At 28.8% G+C, this 18020-nt stretch overlaps 2 protein-coding genes across 4 annotated transcripts; both read left to right on the forward strand.

Moving 5' to 3' along the window:
* Positions 1-6849: 6849 nt before the first annotated feature.
* On the forward strand, positions 6850-8556 carry LOC129306030 (uncharacterized). Its single transcript, XM_054946372.1, has 2 exons — positions 6850-6979; positions 8008-8556. Exons 1-2 carry the CDS (start codon positions 6868-6870, stop codon positions 8427-8429), a joined length of 534 nt encoding a protein of 177 aa, XP_054802347.1. The 5' UTR covers positions 6850-6867; the 3' UTR covers positions 8430-8556.
* Positions 8557-10699: 2143 nt separating this feature from the next.
* LOC129295163 (inactive protein RESTRICTED TEV MOVEMENT 2-like) lies at positions 10700-15986 on the forward strand. Of its 3 annotated transcripts, none has more exons than XM_054933645.1 (2): positions 10700-10857; positions 15360-15986. In XM_054933645.1, exons 1-2 carry the CDS (start codon positions 10758-10760, stop codon positions 15620-15622), a joined length of 363 nt encoding a protein of 120 aa, XP_054789620.1. In that variant the 5' UTR covers positions 10700-10757; the 3' UTR covers positions 15623-15986. The 3 variants fall into 3 exon arrangements, 2 of the variants coding, with proteins under 2 accessions (XP_054789620.1, XP_054789612.1); XM_054933637.1 differs by lacking the exon at positions 15360-15986 and adding an exon at positions 10973-11434; XR_008589527.1 differs by lacking the exon at positions 10700-10857 and adding an exon at positions 15087-15244 and having other exon boundaries at positions 15360-15491.
* Positions 15987-18020: the final 2034 nt, after the last annotated feature.

Consider the following 18020-nt stretch of genomic DNA (forward strand, 5'->3'; position numbering starts at 1 on the left):
CTTTGTCTGTCTTCTTTTTTATCAATTCTCTTTTCATTGGCCATGGGTTACAAGTTCTTTTGCAGGGTTTAAAACCTCCAACTCACTTCTCCTCTCTCCCAACTGTGGGAAGAAAACCAGATACACCAGGTAATCTCGTATCAGTTATCTTTTTATGGGATCAAGACCCTTTTATTCTTGACTCCATAAAAAGGAACTGATACAAGATTGTCTCTTGTGATATTCATAGAAAGGGAACTGACACAAGATTCTTTTGATTAGAATGAAAAAAAAAAAAAAACTGTGAAATATGCGGCATACAGATAGATGTGGGGTTTACGGTTTTTGGAATTTCCAACTCCATGAGAGGTTCCACAAGAACTGCCTCTTGAAAAAATTGCACGAGGACTAACAGACTGTCCAACTTGCAACAGGGAACTTCTGCTAGAGATGGCGATGAAGCGTTGGTATTACACGTAATCAACCCATCCCTTCACCGGTGGGCATTTTATGTCTATTACTATCATTCTTCAGATGGTTCTGATGCTGGGTTTATGGGTTAGAGACTTGAAGCGGAGTGGGGTTTGTTACCATGTGGCTGACTTTTTAATACTATTGTGACATTAAGTATCTATGGAGTGTTTTGATTGTTGAATTTTATAATTTGTACTCTAATATTTTTGGGTGTGTCGTGAATTTGGGTTATCACAAATTAAATCATATCAAGCTTCGAGACAATATGACCATGTGTGAAATTGTTTATTTATTTATTTATTTATTTATTTTTTGTATGAATTTGCAAGATTGTTTTGAATGGATCACAATAAGACATTTAGAATGGAAGACTGGGAAATTGAGAGGGAGAGAGTATTTAGACTCTGTTTACCCCTGTTTTTAGTTACAAAAACAGAGTCCGTCTCCTTATAAATATTATAAAAGGTTATAAATGATATATCCCATTATGTCAGTCATATTGGCCATAGCCGCATTAATTATGTTCACAAAACAGTATAAGGATTTTTTATAATAATAATAATTTGTCAATGACGCTGATTTAACTGAGGAGTATATTTTGAGAAGCAATATATTAGGCAAACAAGAACCTGTTTAGTCAGGAAAAAGAAAAAAAGAAAATAGATCCAAGAGATTAAATTATCTGGATCGACTAGATCGTTATTTAGTGGTTTGAATTTCTTTTGCGAAAACCAAGTGACTTGTTTTCAGTGGTTTAATTAAAAGGTTGTATATATCGATCGATGGATATAATGTGGTATAGCAGCTTATTAATGAGATTTAGCAAGAAAAGAAAGAGCTGCAATTCTATAACGCAAAGAGAAGATAAGAGAATAATTTATAAAACAAAATGAAATAATTGCGGCAGATTAGAATCAGACTAGGTCGTTCTTTATCGGTTTGAATTTATGACCATACGATTAAAAGATTATTTCAGTTGAATAAAATTAATTATTAATATAATAAATTTTAATTATAATTAATTATGTTATAATATATTATTTTTTAAAATTAAATTATTGATAAAATTATATTTAATATTATTAATTTTTTTAAACTTTACCTAAGAAAGTAAAATATATTATTTATAATAAAATTAGATATATAAATAACTTCTCTAAATTTATTTTAAAACGTGATTTTAACGTAATAATTAATTATAATTGATTTTAATTTTAATTGGCTGTTTGGTTAAATTTTAGTATAATCGATTTTTAGGGTATTTATACATCCAATCCAAACAGGCTGTAAAGGTGAAACACGGGATTGAGCATGGGGCAGAGTGAAACCGAAAATGATTTAACAAAATATGTGCGTGTATATATATATATATATATATATATAAAAGGACTTTTTTTATGAATATTTAATTAATCACCTCATGAATGAGAAGCCACGAAGCATTGCAATTAGCACAACACGTATTTGTTTGACGGCAGAATCATGAGCGACCAAGCGTTTTGATGTGTTAATGCACGTCAAATACTAGTACTGTTAATACTGTACTGTGATCTGTGCATTTAATTTCCATCTTATATAAATACCATTAACCAATACTTCAATGGGGTTACTTCAATTATAATGCACAGGTCGAACGCAAGCTTAGATAATGAAAAAACAAATATAAACAAACAGCATTGCAACTAAAATACTAGAATCATACTAAATCCATATCAGCACAAAAAATACTGAACAGTTTGAACAAGAATTTCTAGACATTGCACCATTAATTATTTCAAACATGCCCTCCCGTCTGATATGTCACCACCAGTACTCAGCGCCAGCCTGTTTGACACACAGCCATTGTTGAGAAAATCTGTTTTGCAACTAATCATTTGCTCACATCCTGCAAAGCAGGCCCAGAAAAATAATCACAGAAGAAGCATGAGTTCTTCACTGTATGATGCAGAATAATCATCCAGCAATTCAATTAATACTGACAATAAAAATTCAATTTAAAGTTGAAAGCTTTAACTGCCAAATTACTCCAAGCCAGAACATAAGAAGAATTCCAAAGGTCTGTTAACTATTCAGAATCTCAGATAGGATAAAATATCAAAGGTTCTTGAATCCAGCAAACTGAAAATGAAAGCTCATCAACATTTTTTTAACCAACAAGCCAATCAACTATTTGTTTTAACCTTGACCTTTATTTATTGTTATGGGAAAGGACAACTTTAGTGGTCAACTACATAAACCAACCACATGCTAGCTACAGGTGTTCAAAATAATTGAAGCCACAAAATAAGCATATTTGAGGTTCTCTTCCTTCACAAACTTTGCACGTGTTGATGCTGAAAAATCGCGGGTGAGAAAATGTGATAGAGCAAACAATTGCACAATAGATCTGGACTTGTCCCATTCTACTTGTTTGTCCTTTGGCTACCTGTAGGTTTATACAGGTTCACCATGGGCATATCATTCCTGAGATAGATTTTGAGTCGATTGTACTGCTCTGAGTTGAAAGCTATTGTTCAATATTGTCCAATGGCAGAAACATCCTACGTATAAAAAATCAAAAGCAAGGTGCCTAAATAATTAGAGCTCCATTCATCCGAAACAGAAACAACAGTCAGAACACCTTATGGAGGGAGGCTAAACAGAACAAACACAAAGAGTCACAACAGCTGGATCACCAACCTTCACTTTAAGAATAATGAAGTCGGCATAAATATGGCAGCAAAATATAATAGACTTCTGAAATTGTTGTTATAAGAACAATGTTTATGATTAAGATTGGTGGTCCTATATTTGAATAAAAATGAAAGTAGTGATAAATGGTTTGTATTGCTACAAAGTCAGTTAACAAATGATGCTTGAACAATCTCGGGTTGAAAAACATGTATAGAAGCAGATTGAAAAGGAAAGCAAACAATGAAATACTGAAATGTGTCCTGTAACAAATAACGAAATGAATGAATAAATGCTATTGTGTATATTTACTAGCACTCTCCACATAATTTGCCTTGTTTTTCTTTTGCATACGCTCAAAGTGAGGTCTTGGCACAAAAAAACACATAACAAATCTGTTGATCAAAGCTGTTTGTCTAATAAACAGTTAACTATAACAAATATTTTAAACAATTGTATAGCCTAAATGATAAGGCAAGGCTAGCATGTAGCTTTGGATTAAAAGCTATTCTTGCCTTTTAATTTTACTAAAAAGGTCATTAAGTATCTTGAACTCAATTATATATTAATTATATCCTTTAATATTAAAGATTTTCTTTCTCATCACCAACATTAAAAAATGTGACATCCGTTGTCATCACTGAATTTCATTATTTTTTTAATATTTTTATCTTTTTTTATTGAGTTAAATATCATTTTTACCTCTCAACTTTTACTCAAAAGGTCAGTGGACATCCTCAACTCAAATATTTATAATAAAAATATTAAAAAAAACATAATGTGGGAGTCCACTAAAGGTAAATAGATGATGAGTTAATGTCAGGGTAATAAAAGAAAAAATTTTTAACATTGAAAGACATAATTAATTCACAGTTCAATTTGTGCTGCTTGATGACACTTTTAAATAAAATTGAGGGATAAAAATAAATCTTAAACCCATAACCTTCAACAATGCAGAACTTTTTTTTTGGGCCCTTTATTATTCCAAGGCAACCTCCCTCCTATAAAAGTAACAGAATGAGAAAAGGAAAATTACGTCTCCCCGCTAAAGTGCTCCTTCAAGGCTTTACCATTAAAAGTTTTTTTTCGAAAAGACTGGTAAATAAAAATAGTACATTACACTGTACAGTAATGAAAAAAGAAATAAATCACTAAAATGAAGGGAAAAGTGTCCCATGCATTTGATATTAACATAGCTGGCGAGAATTGCATGATTTAAAATATAAATTTTAAAAAAGATTTTGTTTATAGTTGTCCAATTATTATTTATTGTTCATGGATGAGAAGCAAGAAAATGCTGTGTATTACCTAAAAAAATTCTAAAATTTAAATTATAACCGTATTTTAAATTATAACTTGTGAATCCTTTACCAAAAAGCACTATTATTAATTAGTAATTTTTTTTACCTCACTTGTTAATTTACTAATACCAATTATAAATTAACTTACCTTACCTTTCAATAATCATACTAATTCAATCATTTTGTTTGAAATGTAGGATTATTAGTTATTATTCATCTAAATTTTACTTGTTAATTTACTAATATCAGTTGTAAATTGCATCACTTCACTTGTTAATAATCATACTAACTCAATCATTTTATTTAAAATATAGAATCATTAGTTATTAATTCTCTAACTTTACTTGTTAATTTATTAAGATCATTTGTTAATCATTTTCTTTTTTTTTGCAAAAGGGTATTTCAGTCTTTTCAACTACCAACTTTATTTCAGTTTAGTCCAGAAAACCTATAGAGAATTTTCAAATTTTTTTTAAGACACACTAATAAATATCCCTCTTCTGTAGTCCTTAGTTGAAATTCTCCCTAACTTTAATTTTCCTTTCTTCCATTAAAATATCTCACCTTGCCTCCCGTTAAATCAAGCAGAATTTCAGTTATGTCGTCTCTAATTTATTTTTATCAACTCTAATTTTATCAAAAAAATTGAATAATAATTTAGCTCTCATTCATACAAAACTTTATTAAATTTTCATGTAAATTATAGAAAAAAAATAATTTTAATGAGATCTTTCTCTAAATCAAAACACATATTACAGAGTATTAATGATTATTTCTTGGTTTTAAAAAATCAGTAAAATCTTAATCTCTTAAAAAAAATTATTGTATTGAGGTGGAGGAGCATGGAGGGAGCACTCTCTTGTTCTTGCTCCATAAAAATGCCTAATTTGTGCTAGGGGAAAATACAATCATCAATCTATATAATTTTATCAATTTTTTTTAGTTTTTGTATTTTTTTAATTCTTTTATTTCCTATAATTTCAGTAATATTATGTGACATTTGTTACTCATGCCTTTATAATTAACTTTAGTGTTTTTAGTCCCTATAAAGAATAAAAACACAAAAAAAAAACTATAGGGACTAAATATAAAATTTAATAAAACTATAAGAACCAATTATTATATTTTTCCTTGTACTATTTTACACTTTTCATTGGAAAAGCTATGAACAGGTCTCACATAGTAAATTTATTTACAAATAAATCTTGCAAAATTCATAAATTATAGTTAAATCTTTTGAGACTTGTGTATAATTTATAGTTAGGGTGTAAAGATAATATTGTTCTTGTTAATTTATGATTAGGCCTTGATGTTCGATTTTCTTAAGGATTGCCAACTTTGCAAACTCAAATTTTTATAAAAACTAATTTAGATGGGTAGTTATCCAATCCAGCCCTTATTTCCAACAGTAAGAATGGTATCAAGCAACTATTTTATTTGAATGGAAGTTTTATTCAAATTTAAATATGATTGTAGAGATGCAGAATGAGACTTTTCTTCTTTTACTAAAATTTAATCATGATTTTTAAAGAGTCCACTTGATGATCCCTTTTGCTGAAGACAACTTGTTCACCGTCTTTGAAAAAGAAAAAAAGAAAACTTTAGACATTTGTATCTTTAAAATTTTTTGATTGACAAGGACATATTCCAACTTAGTTAGAATTGGTTTCTTAGACTAGCATTTTGTTATAACTTTTAAAAATGATGTAATTCTATCTTTATTATTAACAAAAGTTAACTTTATTTATTAATTAATTAAAAAATTATTGAAAAGATCTTAAAAATTATAGAAAAAGATCCAAAAATTACAATCAATGACTTAAAAAATTACTAAAAAAGATAAGAAATATTGCATCAAAAATGAGTTTAAAATTAACGAGTTTAGAAAAGATCTTTTTCTATAATTTTTGAGGCATTTTGTTGTAATTTTTTATTCAATTAACTGCTAAAATTCAAATTTATTAATATTATAAGTAATATTGTACTATTTTGAAAAATTGACAAGAAACATTGCACTGAAAACGAGTTTAGAATTACAAATACTGCTCCTGGATCAATCATTTAAGGGCTAATTTGCCATCTAACCTTGTAATCTATTTATAGACCTCAATGGACTTAAAAATAGAATCTTTTTCATATTTTAATTTTTTTAAAAAAATTAAAAATATACCAAAATGATTCAAAAGATTTTCTTTTTCAGATTTAAGAGTGATATTATGATGAGTCATCAACTTGAAAGAAAAGATGTGCTCTGAGAAAGTAAAGAGAAAGCAGTACAAAAGGGATAACTTAAGCAGATGGGCTTAGCTAACCTATGATGCAAATTATTCTGTACCAAATGTGAGGCAAAGCAAAGGAATTCTTTCATTCCTCACAAATCCACATAACGTGACATTATTTCTATATAATGACAGATTCACTTAACTTTATTATTGGATCTCCCATGGAAACTAAGGCTTCAGGAGCTCCAAGCAACCGAGTCTATGAGTTTTTTGAACCTTACTGCAAATGGAGCACTGAGGAAGGACCAGAGACTCTCCAGATTGATCTTAAGGGTATTATTTTATGTATTCCGTTGCTTAATTATAATGTATCCGTGGTATATATTTTTTTTTTAAAGGAAAATGACATTAAAGTTTTAAAACAATGAATTTATGATAATTAGCTCCCCGACAATTTTTTTTGTAAAACTAATTGTAAATATTGATTCAAATTATAATTCAAAAAAAGTATTCATTTAGAGATTTGAAAATTCAAAAGTTTTAATTATAAATAAATAATTTAAATTATAAATATAGATCTCAATTTATAATTAAGAACTTGTTTTTGCAAAAATATGAATTAATATTTGCAATTTACATTTCAAAAAATTTTGTCGAAACCTAAATGTCATAAATTCTCTATTTTGAGACTTTTTTTTTTTCCAGTAGAGACTTTATCGTTATTCTCCCTTTTGTCTTCCAGTATATTCATATAATAGTAATTTTTAAAATATATGTGCTAAAGAAAAATTAATAAGTGACTAAATAGATAAGTAATTAATAAGTTATATTAATGCAAAAATATTGAAAAAATATTTATCATTTAAAAAAAATTAAATGATATAACATGTCTCATGAGACGAATATTGTCATCTTATTATCTATATAAGAACTATTTTTATGTGGTCTAATGATACTATACTCCAACAAAAACTGGAAATAATAATATGAACCACCTCTCAAAATTAGAGTCAAGAAATGGGGGAGGCTCGACTCATATAGGCTTCAATCACTTTTAAACTTGATCAACCCTCATCAATCAAACTAGATTCGAAAGTCGTTTTTATTTTTAAAATTAATTTTTCATTATTATATTATATATTTATAGTCTAGAGTAGAAATTAAAATGTTTTAAAAATTCAAAATAAGCAATACAACTCACATTTTTAAAGTACAAACACATGATTTAAAGTATAATTAAATTAAATTAAATTCAAATATATAAAATATCATAATCGTTTATGGTAAAAATAAATATGAATTTAAAACAGGGATGCATGTAGCGTTTTTTTAAAAACAAAAACAAAAAAAATAAATTGCAGGATTCAAGAAGGAGCAATTGAAGGTTCAAGCAAATGAAAAGGGGATGCTAATAATATCAGGTGAAAGGCCTGTGGATGCCAAAAAGTGGATTCGTTTCCGCAAGGAAACCAAACTTCCTCAAGGCTGCAACTACAAAGACGTGCGTGCCAAGTTATCCAAAGGCTGTCTTTCCATTGTAATGCCCACAAAGGTTCCTGATCATCATCCACCACCTTCAAAAAATAATAATGACTCTAACGAAGCACAGCAGAATGATGATAAGATTAGTGTTTGGGGAGTGAAGATTGATAAGAGAAGGTTCGTCAGAGTTGCGGTGGTTGTTACGGCGGTGGTTTTGGTCACCGTCGTAGCACGACTGGTTCAGGTTTATAGACATCCACAACATCTCGTTTCTGACAAGGAGCAAGCTGTCCATTTATAGATATGAATGTTTCATTTTAATATTTCAATTAATAAAATTTATTACAATATAATAATGTAACATTAATTGAAAGCCCTCATGTTATTATTTGTTAAATATACTATGCATACTTTGCATTTTGACCTTCCATGGATTTAGAAAAATAAATTACACTATTTATATTTATAGTTTATATATAAATAGTAAGGCTTTCGTTGTGGAGTTTATTTTTTTACACATAAGTATTCGGCCTCCTATAGGAATATGCAATCATGTTCAAAACACAATTAAAACATTAAGGGTTTATTTAGTTTCTGTTTTCATTTTTTTAAATTTTTTTATAATATAGGTTTCATAATTGTTTTTCAAAATAAAACAAATTGAAGATATGTTTAGTTATGTTAATTGAAAAACACAGTTCTAGAATTAACAAATAGGCTGGTGATGATAATTGCAAGCAGTTGATGGTGATGATTTATGATAAAAATTAATTGAATTAACTATACTTTACAATAATTAAACATAGTGTGTTTTGAAAACAACTAAATACAACTAAAAATTAAGAAAAATAAAATGAAAACAAATTTAAGATTTTTTCAAGAACAAAAAATGATAACAACTCCGCGAACAACTAAATAAAAATTACTTATCCAAACAATTTTTTTATTTTTTGTTTTTAAAAATAAAAAAACAATTTTTTAAGATATAAATTAAACTAAACAAATATTAAATATAAGTACTTCTCTCAACATGAATTTAAAACAATAGGATAGTTTGGTAATGGATTAGTTCCTTTTGTAGACCCAATCAGGCCAATCCCTATTAATTTTGGGGAGTTTATTATATATATATATATATATATATATAAAAAAACCCTGCGATTTTATTTATAGAACAAAGAGAGAACATTGATTTTGTTCCTATTTATAAGATACTCTCTTATTTTTTATATCTATCGTTACCTTTTTATCTTTATTAAATGTTAAAAAAAATTAGCAAATAAAGTAATTCCTTTTGTCTTTATTATGAGGTAAAGGTAAAAAGTTATTAAAACTTAGAACAATGCTAATGAAGTTTAAAATTTTCTTTAATTCCAATGAAACACATTGCCATGCTAAAAGGCCTTTATATATAAAATTAGAAGAAATATATATATTATTATATTGATTGATTGAGGACTTGGCATTATAATAAATGGTTAATTGTTCCCGTGGCAATGCTACCTCCTTCTCTTGAAAGAAGTCCTGAGTTCAAACTCAGCATTGACATGCTTGTGTGCGTGTGTGGGTGCATGTGTCTCCCTTTCCTATGGGAAAATATTAGATTAGGGGTAAAATTTTAAAAAATAAACTTTGACACCATCTCATGTATGTATTGAATAATGATAAGACCAGACTTACACTCTTCACACGCAAATATATGTAAGTATATGTAAATAGCTATTGTAATCAAAATTAAACATGATAATTTTAATTTTCCATTATCTAATATTGTAAAATAATAAATACAAATCTATATATCAAAAGTTAAATATATATTTTTTAAAAAAAGAGAGAACTTTTTTATTTGAGTTCAGGAGTTATAGAAGAAAGAATTTTAATTTTCTAAAGGACAGAGATCAGCTCATGTCAACATTCAACATATTTTTAGCTGAATGAAATATGTTCACATTTTTGAAAATTCCAACCATGCAGCTACTATTAATCATGATTCATCAATTATAAATAATTAAATAGTGTCACTTGTTTCTCAAAGTTTTGTGTACTATATGAGATATTAAGACCCACATTTAGCCTAATATAAAAATATAAAACAAAAAACAAGTGTTTATTTCAATTAGTAAGGGATTTGTACCAGTGTTTAGCTGTTGGTTTCAAGTTTAAGTCATGGAATGCAATAGTATTCAGTAATAGAGCTTTCACCCAAAAAATTCGATCCCAACCTAATTTAATTTGAATTAGTTGAAACCGTTGGCTCATAAGTTCTAACATGAGCTGGCTTACTAAAAAAAAATAAAAATGTAAAAGAAGAAGAAGTTTGTAACCACCTGGGAACAATTCATGCAAAAGATATATGGAACCAATGAAAACAAGCCCGAGGGATAACTTGAGCAGGAGTTTAATTCCTTTATACATACACAAAACCAAAATGAAGTATCCTTTACCAAATTGGGAAGCAATTAACCCATGAGAGGAAACTTCATTAAGAATGAATTCAAGTCATTGTAATTATTTTCATAATAAAGAGATCCACAAACAGTTATAGCTCCTTCTTTCATTCCACATGTAAAATTAGAAAAGACAAAGCTACACACACACATATATAATACTATTTATTTATATATGTGCCATGGAAACCGGGTCTCTTGAACCCCGTAATCGCTTTTACGAGGTTTTTGAACCTCACTGCAAATGGAACACATTTGAGACTCTTGACATTGATCTTAAAGGTACTACGTGCGTCTTGTTTCTCCCTTATTTTCATTTACATATATACATCAATTCGTATAATTATTACCGTAAGTAGAATTAATTATCTCTGGTAAAATCAAATTTGATTTGCAGGTTTTAGAACGGAACAAGTCAAGGTTCAGATAAACCACAACAAAGAGATGTTGCCGATTCATGGAGAACGACCCTTAGACACCACGAATAAGTGGACCCGTTTTCGCAAGAACATCAAACTCTCCGAAGACTCAAATCTGAGTGAGATCCGAGCCAAGTTTTCCGATGGTGTTCTTTCCATTGTCGTGCCTAAACAGGTGAATGAACCGGTAAACGACGTCGTTGGAGCAGGCAGCGACGGGAGGAGATCTGGTTGGGGAGTGGAACTGAAGATGAATAATTGGGGAGCCGTGAAAGCTGCCGCAGTGCTGGCTATGGCGGTCGTCTCGGTGGGAGTTGTGATCCATATTTTATTTGATTCTTAAATATTTATCATTATGTCGTTTAAATTTGTATTGTCATTATCGATTAAAAGGGACTTGTTTCCATTTTAAAAAAATTCAATAACTCAAAATTATATTCTTTTGTGTTTTTGTTTGGTTTAGTTTTTTTTTTTAGTGTTATATATATATATATATATATATATGATTATTTATTTGTAATTTTAGTTAATAATAAAAGTTTATGTTAGTTTAGCTCGATAATTATTGAGGATACGCAATAATTTTGATTATTTATAATTGATAATAAATAAGTCTATTCTAATGTTAATGTAATTGACTATACATGTGATATGAATGATAAGGATACAGTTAAGTATTGTCTAAAATATTTTTATTTTTCATATGTAATTTTTAATTTTTTTATTTTATTTGAGGTCAGTCAAACCACATATGGCCATGGTTCACAATTTACTACTCTCACCGATCCAATGTCTAGTTTGATTCTAACAACAATGATTAAAATTATTGAAATTGTTAATATTGCAAAATGACATGATTAGAATTATTTGATTTATTTTAATTTTTGAATTAATATATGAAAATGTTATAATTAATTAAATGGTGCAGTAGCATATATAATTAAAATGTTAAATAAAAGATAAAACAAATAGAAATTAGGAAGCGTTAAAGTTAAAAAGCATCGTCCTCACTCTCACTCGTGATAAAATAAATGCATGTGAAATGCTAAGATATGGGATCTACAAATCAGAACATAGTACCAACTATCAAAATTGGATTGCACTTCTTGAAATTGTCATTGGAATCAATTATCTCAACCGCTCTCTAGAATGTTAGTTAAAGCAATTCATTTGTCTTTTTTTTTTCAATTTTCTTTTCTTTATATTCACCATGAATTACAACTTTTTTTACAGGGTTTGTAACTTGCTTCTTGTGTTCCCACTGTGGGGAAAAAATCCACTATACTAAAGAGCCTCCCACCTCTTATCACTTCAATCAAAAAGAAAATTATGAAATATGCATCAAATACAAATAAATGCTAGGTTTTCGGTTTTTGAACGGGTCGCCTCCAAAAGAGGTTCCACAACAATGGTCTCTTGGACAAATTGCATGAGAACTACCATTGTCCCATGTGCGAGAGTGAACTGTCACTGGAGATTGCAATGAAGCGCTAGTTTTATACACAGTAAACTGATCCCTCCCCTAGCAGGCATCAAGGTTTAACATTTGAATTTTATATTATATATATATATATATTATTCTATAATTCGTTAGAATATTTATTCATCTTGTTTCGTATTGCAGGTTGAACGGTGGTGGAGAGTAAGCAAAAAAAGACACCCCTATTCTAAGAAACACTTTTAATTCTTTCAATTGGGTATGTTGGAAATGGGCATTTGGCAATAGTAATTATGGGCATATGGTTCATTTACTTGTTTTGGGCATTGAGAAAATTGATTTGATACTTTATGATCATTAGGTTTTGGATTGCAAGAAAAAGAAGGCCAAGAAATCAAGAAAAAATGGGAGGAAAAGAGGAGGCACAGTTTAGAGATATGCTTAGGGTAAATATAAGCGGTTTTATATCAGGGTTGACTGTGATTTCTTTGATTAATAGATAATTATAGTGGCAATTTTTATTTTATTTTTTCCTCTTAAATTTCGTTAGGATGATGAATATCGAAGTCTGGATTGTCCAAACAAAATTCACATGAAGACAAGTTCTACGAGTACCATCATTAACCAAGCTGCAACGGGGAACTTTATGGTTTACCATTTTTTAACCTTCTTTAATATTTATATATATTAGTTTGAAGTATTGATATTTACCTTCTCTTCCCCATCACTGCAATATTTTAATTTATCTATATTGGACTTGTTATAATTTTATATACAGACACTTTATATCATTCTTCAAAATATCCGTATGTGTTGCTTTCATGTTGTTCGTTGAAGTGTTGACGTCAGCAACTTAATATGGCTGTTATGTTGTCGATATCAAGTGTCATTAAGGGTCGGCTTGGACTAAGAATTGTTGAAAACAACTCAATAGTGTGTTTTCAAAACAACTAAATACAACCAAAAATAAGAAAAATAAAATGAAAATAAATTTAAGATTTTTCCAAGAACAAAAAATGACAACAGCCCTGCAAACAACTAAATACAAAATATTGATCCAAACAATTTTTAATTTTTTGTTTTTAAAAAAATAGAAAACAATTTTTGAAAATATAAACCAAACAAATCTTAAATGTGAGTACTTTTCTCAATATAAATTTGAAATAATAGGATAGTTTGGTGATGGATTAGTTCTTTTGCAAGATCCAATCCCCATTAATTTTTGTGGAGTTATTATATATATATATATATATATATATAACCTTCTAATCTTATTTATAGGATAGAGAGAAAATATTAATGTTGTTCCTATTTATAAGATACTCTATTTTTTTTATATTTACCGTTACCTTTCTAACTTTATTAAATGCTAAAAAAAATTAGCAAATAAAGTAATTCTTTTTGTCTTTATTATGAGGTAAAGGTAAAAAGTTATTAAAATTTAAAACAGTGCTAATGAAGTTTAAATTTTTCTTTAATTTTAGTGAAATACATGCCATGCTAAAAGGACTTTATAAATAAAATTAGAAGGAGAAGGAGTATATATATTATTATACTGATTGATTGAGGACTTAGCATTCTAATAAACGGTCAATTGTGAGAGTAGCAACGCCACCTCCTTCTCTTGAAAGAGATATTGAGTTTAAACTTAACATTGACATGCTTGTATGCATGTGTGGGTGCATACATCTCCTTTTTTATATATATAGGAAAACGTTAGATTAGGGGTAAAATTTAAAAAATAAAGTGACACCTTCTCATGTATGTATTAAATAATGATAAGAGTAGACCTACACTCTTCACACACAAGTATATGTACGTATATGTAGATAGTTGTTGTAATCAAAATTAAACATGATAATTTTAACTTTCCATTATCTAATATTGTAAAATAATAAATACAAACCTATATATCAAAAGTTAAATATATTTTTAAAAAAAAAGAGTGAACTTTTTTATTTGAGTTCAGGAGCTATAGAAGAAAGAATTTCAATTTTCTAAAAGACAGAGATCAGCTCATGTCAACGTTCAACATATTTTTAGCTGAATGAAATATGTTCACATTTTTGAAAATTCCAACCATGCAGCTACCATTAATCATGATTCATCAATCATAAATAATTAAATAGTGTAACTTGTGTCTCAAAAATTTGTATAATATAAGAGATATTAAGACCCACATCCAGCCTAACATAAAAATATAAAACCAAAAACAAGTGTTTATTTCAACTAGTAAGGGACTTGTACCAGTGCTTAGCTGCTCAACTTAGGCTTCAAGTTTAAGTCATAGAATGCAACAGTATTCAGTAATAAAGCTTTTCACCTAAAAAATTCAATACCAACCTAACTTAATTTGAATTAGTTGAAACCGTTGGCTTATAAGTTCTAACATGAGATGGCTTACTAAAAAAAATAAAAATGTAAAAGATACATGGAACCAGTGAAAACAAGCCCAAGAGATAACTTGAGCAAGAGTTTAATTCCTTTATACATCCACAAACCCAAAAGGAAGTATTCTTTACCAAATTGAGAAGCAATTAACCCATGAGAGGAAACTTCATTAGGAATGAATTCAAGTCACTGTAATTATTTTCATAATAAAGAGATCCACAAACAGTTATAGCTCCTTCTTCTTTCATTCCATCATGTAAAATTAGAAGAGACAAAGCTACACACACACAGATATAATACTATTTATTTATATATGTGCCATGGAAACCAGGTCTCTTGAACGCCGCAATCGCTTCTACGAGGTTTTTTGAACCTCACTGCAAATGGAACACATTTGAGACTCTTGACATTGATCTCAAAGGTACTGCGTGCGTCTTGTTTCTCCCTTATTTTCATTTACATATATATATCAATTCGTATAATTATTACCATAAGTAGAATAAATTATCTCTGGTAAAATCAAATTTGATTTGCAGGTTTCAGAACGGAACAAGTCAAGGTTCAGATAAACCACAACAGAGGGATGTTGCTGATACATGGAGAACGACCCTTGGGCGCCACGAATAAGTGGACCCGTTTTCACAAGAACATCAAACTCTCCGAAGACTCAAATCTGAGTGAGATCCGAGCCAAGTTTTCCGATGTGTTTCTTTCCATTGTTGTGCCTAAACAGGTGAATGAACCGGTAAACGACGTTGTTGTAGCAGGCAGCCACGGGAGGAGTTCTGGTGGGGAGTAGAACTGAAGATGAATAATTGGGGAGCCATGAAAGCTGCCGCAGCGCTGGCTATGGCGGTCATCTCGGTGGGAGTTGTGATCGGATCTAGATCGCCGCCGCCGCCTGTACAGATGAATCCGGTTCCAGTGGTTCATGAGGCTGTCATTGTGGAACGGGCTGTAAAGGAACCGGATAACCGACCCAAGCCCAGCTCTAATTTTCGATTGAAGTAGACAGATGAGTTAAATTCGAAGTTGACTTTTGATTAAATCCAAGTCTGTAAATACTAAATAGAATTCATGCTTCGTATAAAAAAAATAGAATTCATGCTGATATTTGCATATAATTGTGAGCCCTACATTGTTGCTACTATGAATATAGGATTAAAAAATAGACTACTACATGCTGCATAGCATGTTGGGTTTTTTAACACATTATAAAGATGTGTGATCATAAAAATATATGTATTTAATAATATATGTGTGATTATATAAAGAAAAAAAAATATTACTCCAACCAACAAAACATGCCTCACAGCTAACAAGGTGATTATAGAGGTAATGGGTGGCACAAATTTATTGACTCATGTCCCATGTGATACAGTACCTATTTAATTTAATTGAGTCACTGTAAGAAATTTTATTATATAATATTCATAAGTTACTCAATCTTTAATTTTTGAGTAGGTGAAGAATGTTTGATTTGAGGATTATTTTGAATTTTTCTAAAAAATATATCTTAATAATTTCTGAATATTAATAAAATTTAATAATTGTAATTGAAATAAGAAAAAATTATTTTTTTAATCATCCAACTTTTAAGTCACTTGTAACTCAGTCCTTCAATTATGACTCGCCTATGACTTAATTCCTCAACTTTTGAATCACTTACAAATTAGTCCCTTAACTTTTGTTAATTTTTTTCATGTTAGCTTATATCTCACATCAATGAATAAGAGGAGAGTATTTTAAAATAATATATAAGCATTTTTTATCCTTCTTATTTGATAAAAATTTTTTAAAAAAAATTAAAAAATAAGGACCGAGTTATAGGTGAATGAAAAGTTGAGGGACTGAGTCGTAGCGCGTTATAGTTGAGAAACTGAGTCGTAGCAAGTCATAGTTGAGTGACTGAGTTACAATGAGTTAAAAGTTGAAGGATTAAAAGATTAATTTTTTTAAAATAATCATTAAATAAATAAGTTTAGACCACATACCATATTCAAATTGGTAAATTATCTATTATTGCTCTTTTTTTTTTTATAAACTACTATAATCCTTTTATGAGTACTAGTAGTTAAAACTTGAAACTAGAGTTGATAATATAGGCTAACTTGTAATTGTAATAGGTTGCAAGTTTGACAAGGTGTGTTGGTATAACCTACTCCTGCCTAAATTGTATTATGTGTTATGTGTGGTAGGTCAACCCAACCACACAATAAAAATATATTTTTTAAAAAATTATAAAGTATCATTTTTAATTATTTTATTGCCGTAAAAAAATATATTCTCCCTAAAAATTAATTATTCAAATAACAATAAAAGTCTCTCTAATCAAGTCATGCTCATATCACTATTTAAATATAAACTAATCTAATTTTGTCGTGATACTTTTTTAATTCGCTAGACATTACACTTTATGCAAGTTTTTCTTTTTCATATACTTGTACACAGTTTCTTTTCTTTTCTTTTTATCTTTTTTTGTTTAGATTTTAGCATTCTTCAACCTTTAAGAATAGAAATAACTATATTCAATTAATTATTAAAAATGATTGGTAATTTTTAAATCAAATTTTATTTGGATAAAAAAAAATGTAATATCATGATTTGAGGTATTTAACTATATCTAAGCGATATATTTTTATTATTTTTTGTCATAATTTAAACTTGAATTAAATAAATATACAAGCAGTATGTTTTGGTTTTAGATTAAGAAATCAACTTATTAATATTAAAATATTAATAATTTTAATAAAAAACATTTTCGTTGACAAATTGTTTAGAGTATTTTATTAAATTTACTAGACTTATTTATAAAAAAAATATTTTTGGACTTATATGTAATTTTTACTATATATTATTAACTATAATTGCACTATTAACAACTACCCTACCTTACACAACTAAACTGAATTATGTAATAAATTATCAATTTAGAGTATATGCTGAAATAGCATTAAGTGTGATCTCATCCAGAAGCATGCTCACATGTTCATATGCAAGCTTCCATTGTCACAACTATATTTTTTGGTTTTTTTAGGATATCCCCACAACCATGAGATTAATGCTTTAAAAAATTTGAATGCCATTTAAGGAGTTATTCTCTTGCATACAATACTCTCTATATATACTTCTAAGAATTGAATTTTGAAATGATGTTTGAAGGGGGTCACAACCGTATTTGATTGGCAAGTTTTTTA

This window comes from Prosopis cineraria, unplaced genomic scaffold, assembly GCF_029017545.1.
Source record: "Prosopis cineraria cultivar Desert tree isolate PC_DT_omini unplaced genomic scaffold, ASM2901754v1 PC1, whole genome shotgun sequence".
In the NCBI taxonomy this organism is placed as follows: Eukaryota; Viridiplantae; Streptophyta; class Magnoliopsida; order Fabales; family Fabaceae; genus Prosopis; species Prosopis cineraria.

Bases quoted from the DNA above. Each gene is read 5' to 3' on its own strand.
- LOC129306030 (XM_054946372.1), top strand. From the start codon at position 6,868: ATGGAAACTAAGGCTTCAGGAGCTCCAAGCAACCGAGTCTATGAGTTT. The intron at 6,980-8,007 runs GTATTATTTTAT...AATAAATTGCAG, and splicing joins TCTCCAGATTGATCTTAAGG to GATTCAAGAAGGAGCAATTG.
- LOC129295163 (XM_054933637.1), top strand. From the start codon at position 10,758: ATGGAAACCGGGTCTCTTGAACCCCGTAATCGCTTTTACGAGGTTTTT. The intron at 10,858-10,972 runs GTACTACGTGCG...TTTGATTTGCAG, and splicing joins TCTTGACATTGATCTTAAAG to GTTTTAGAACGGAACAAGTC.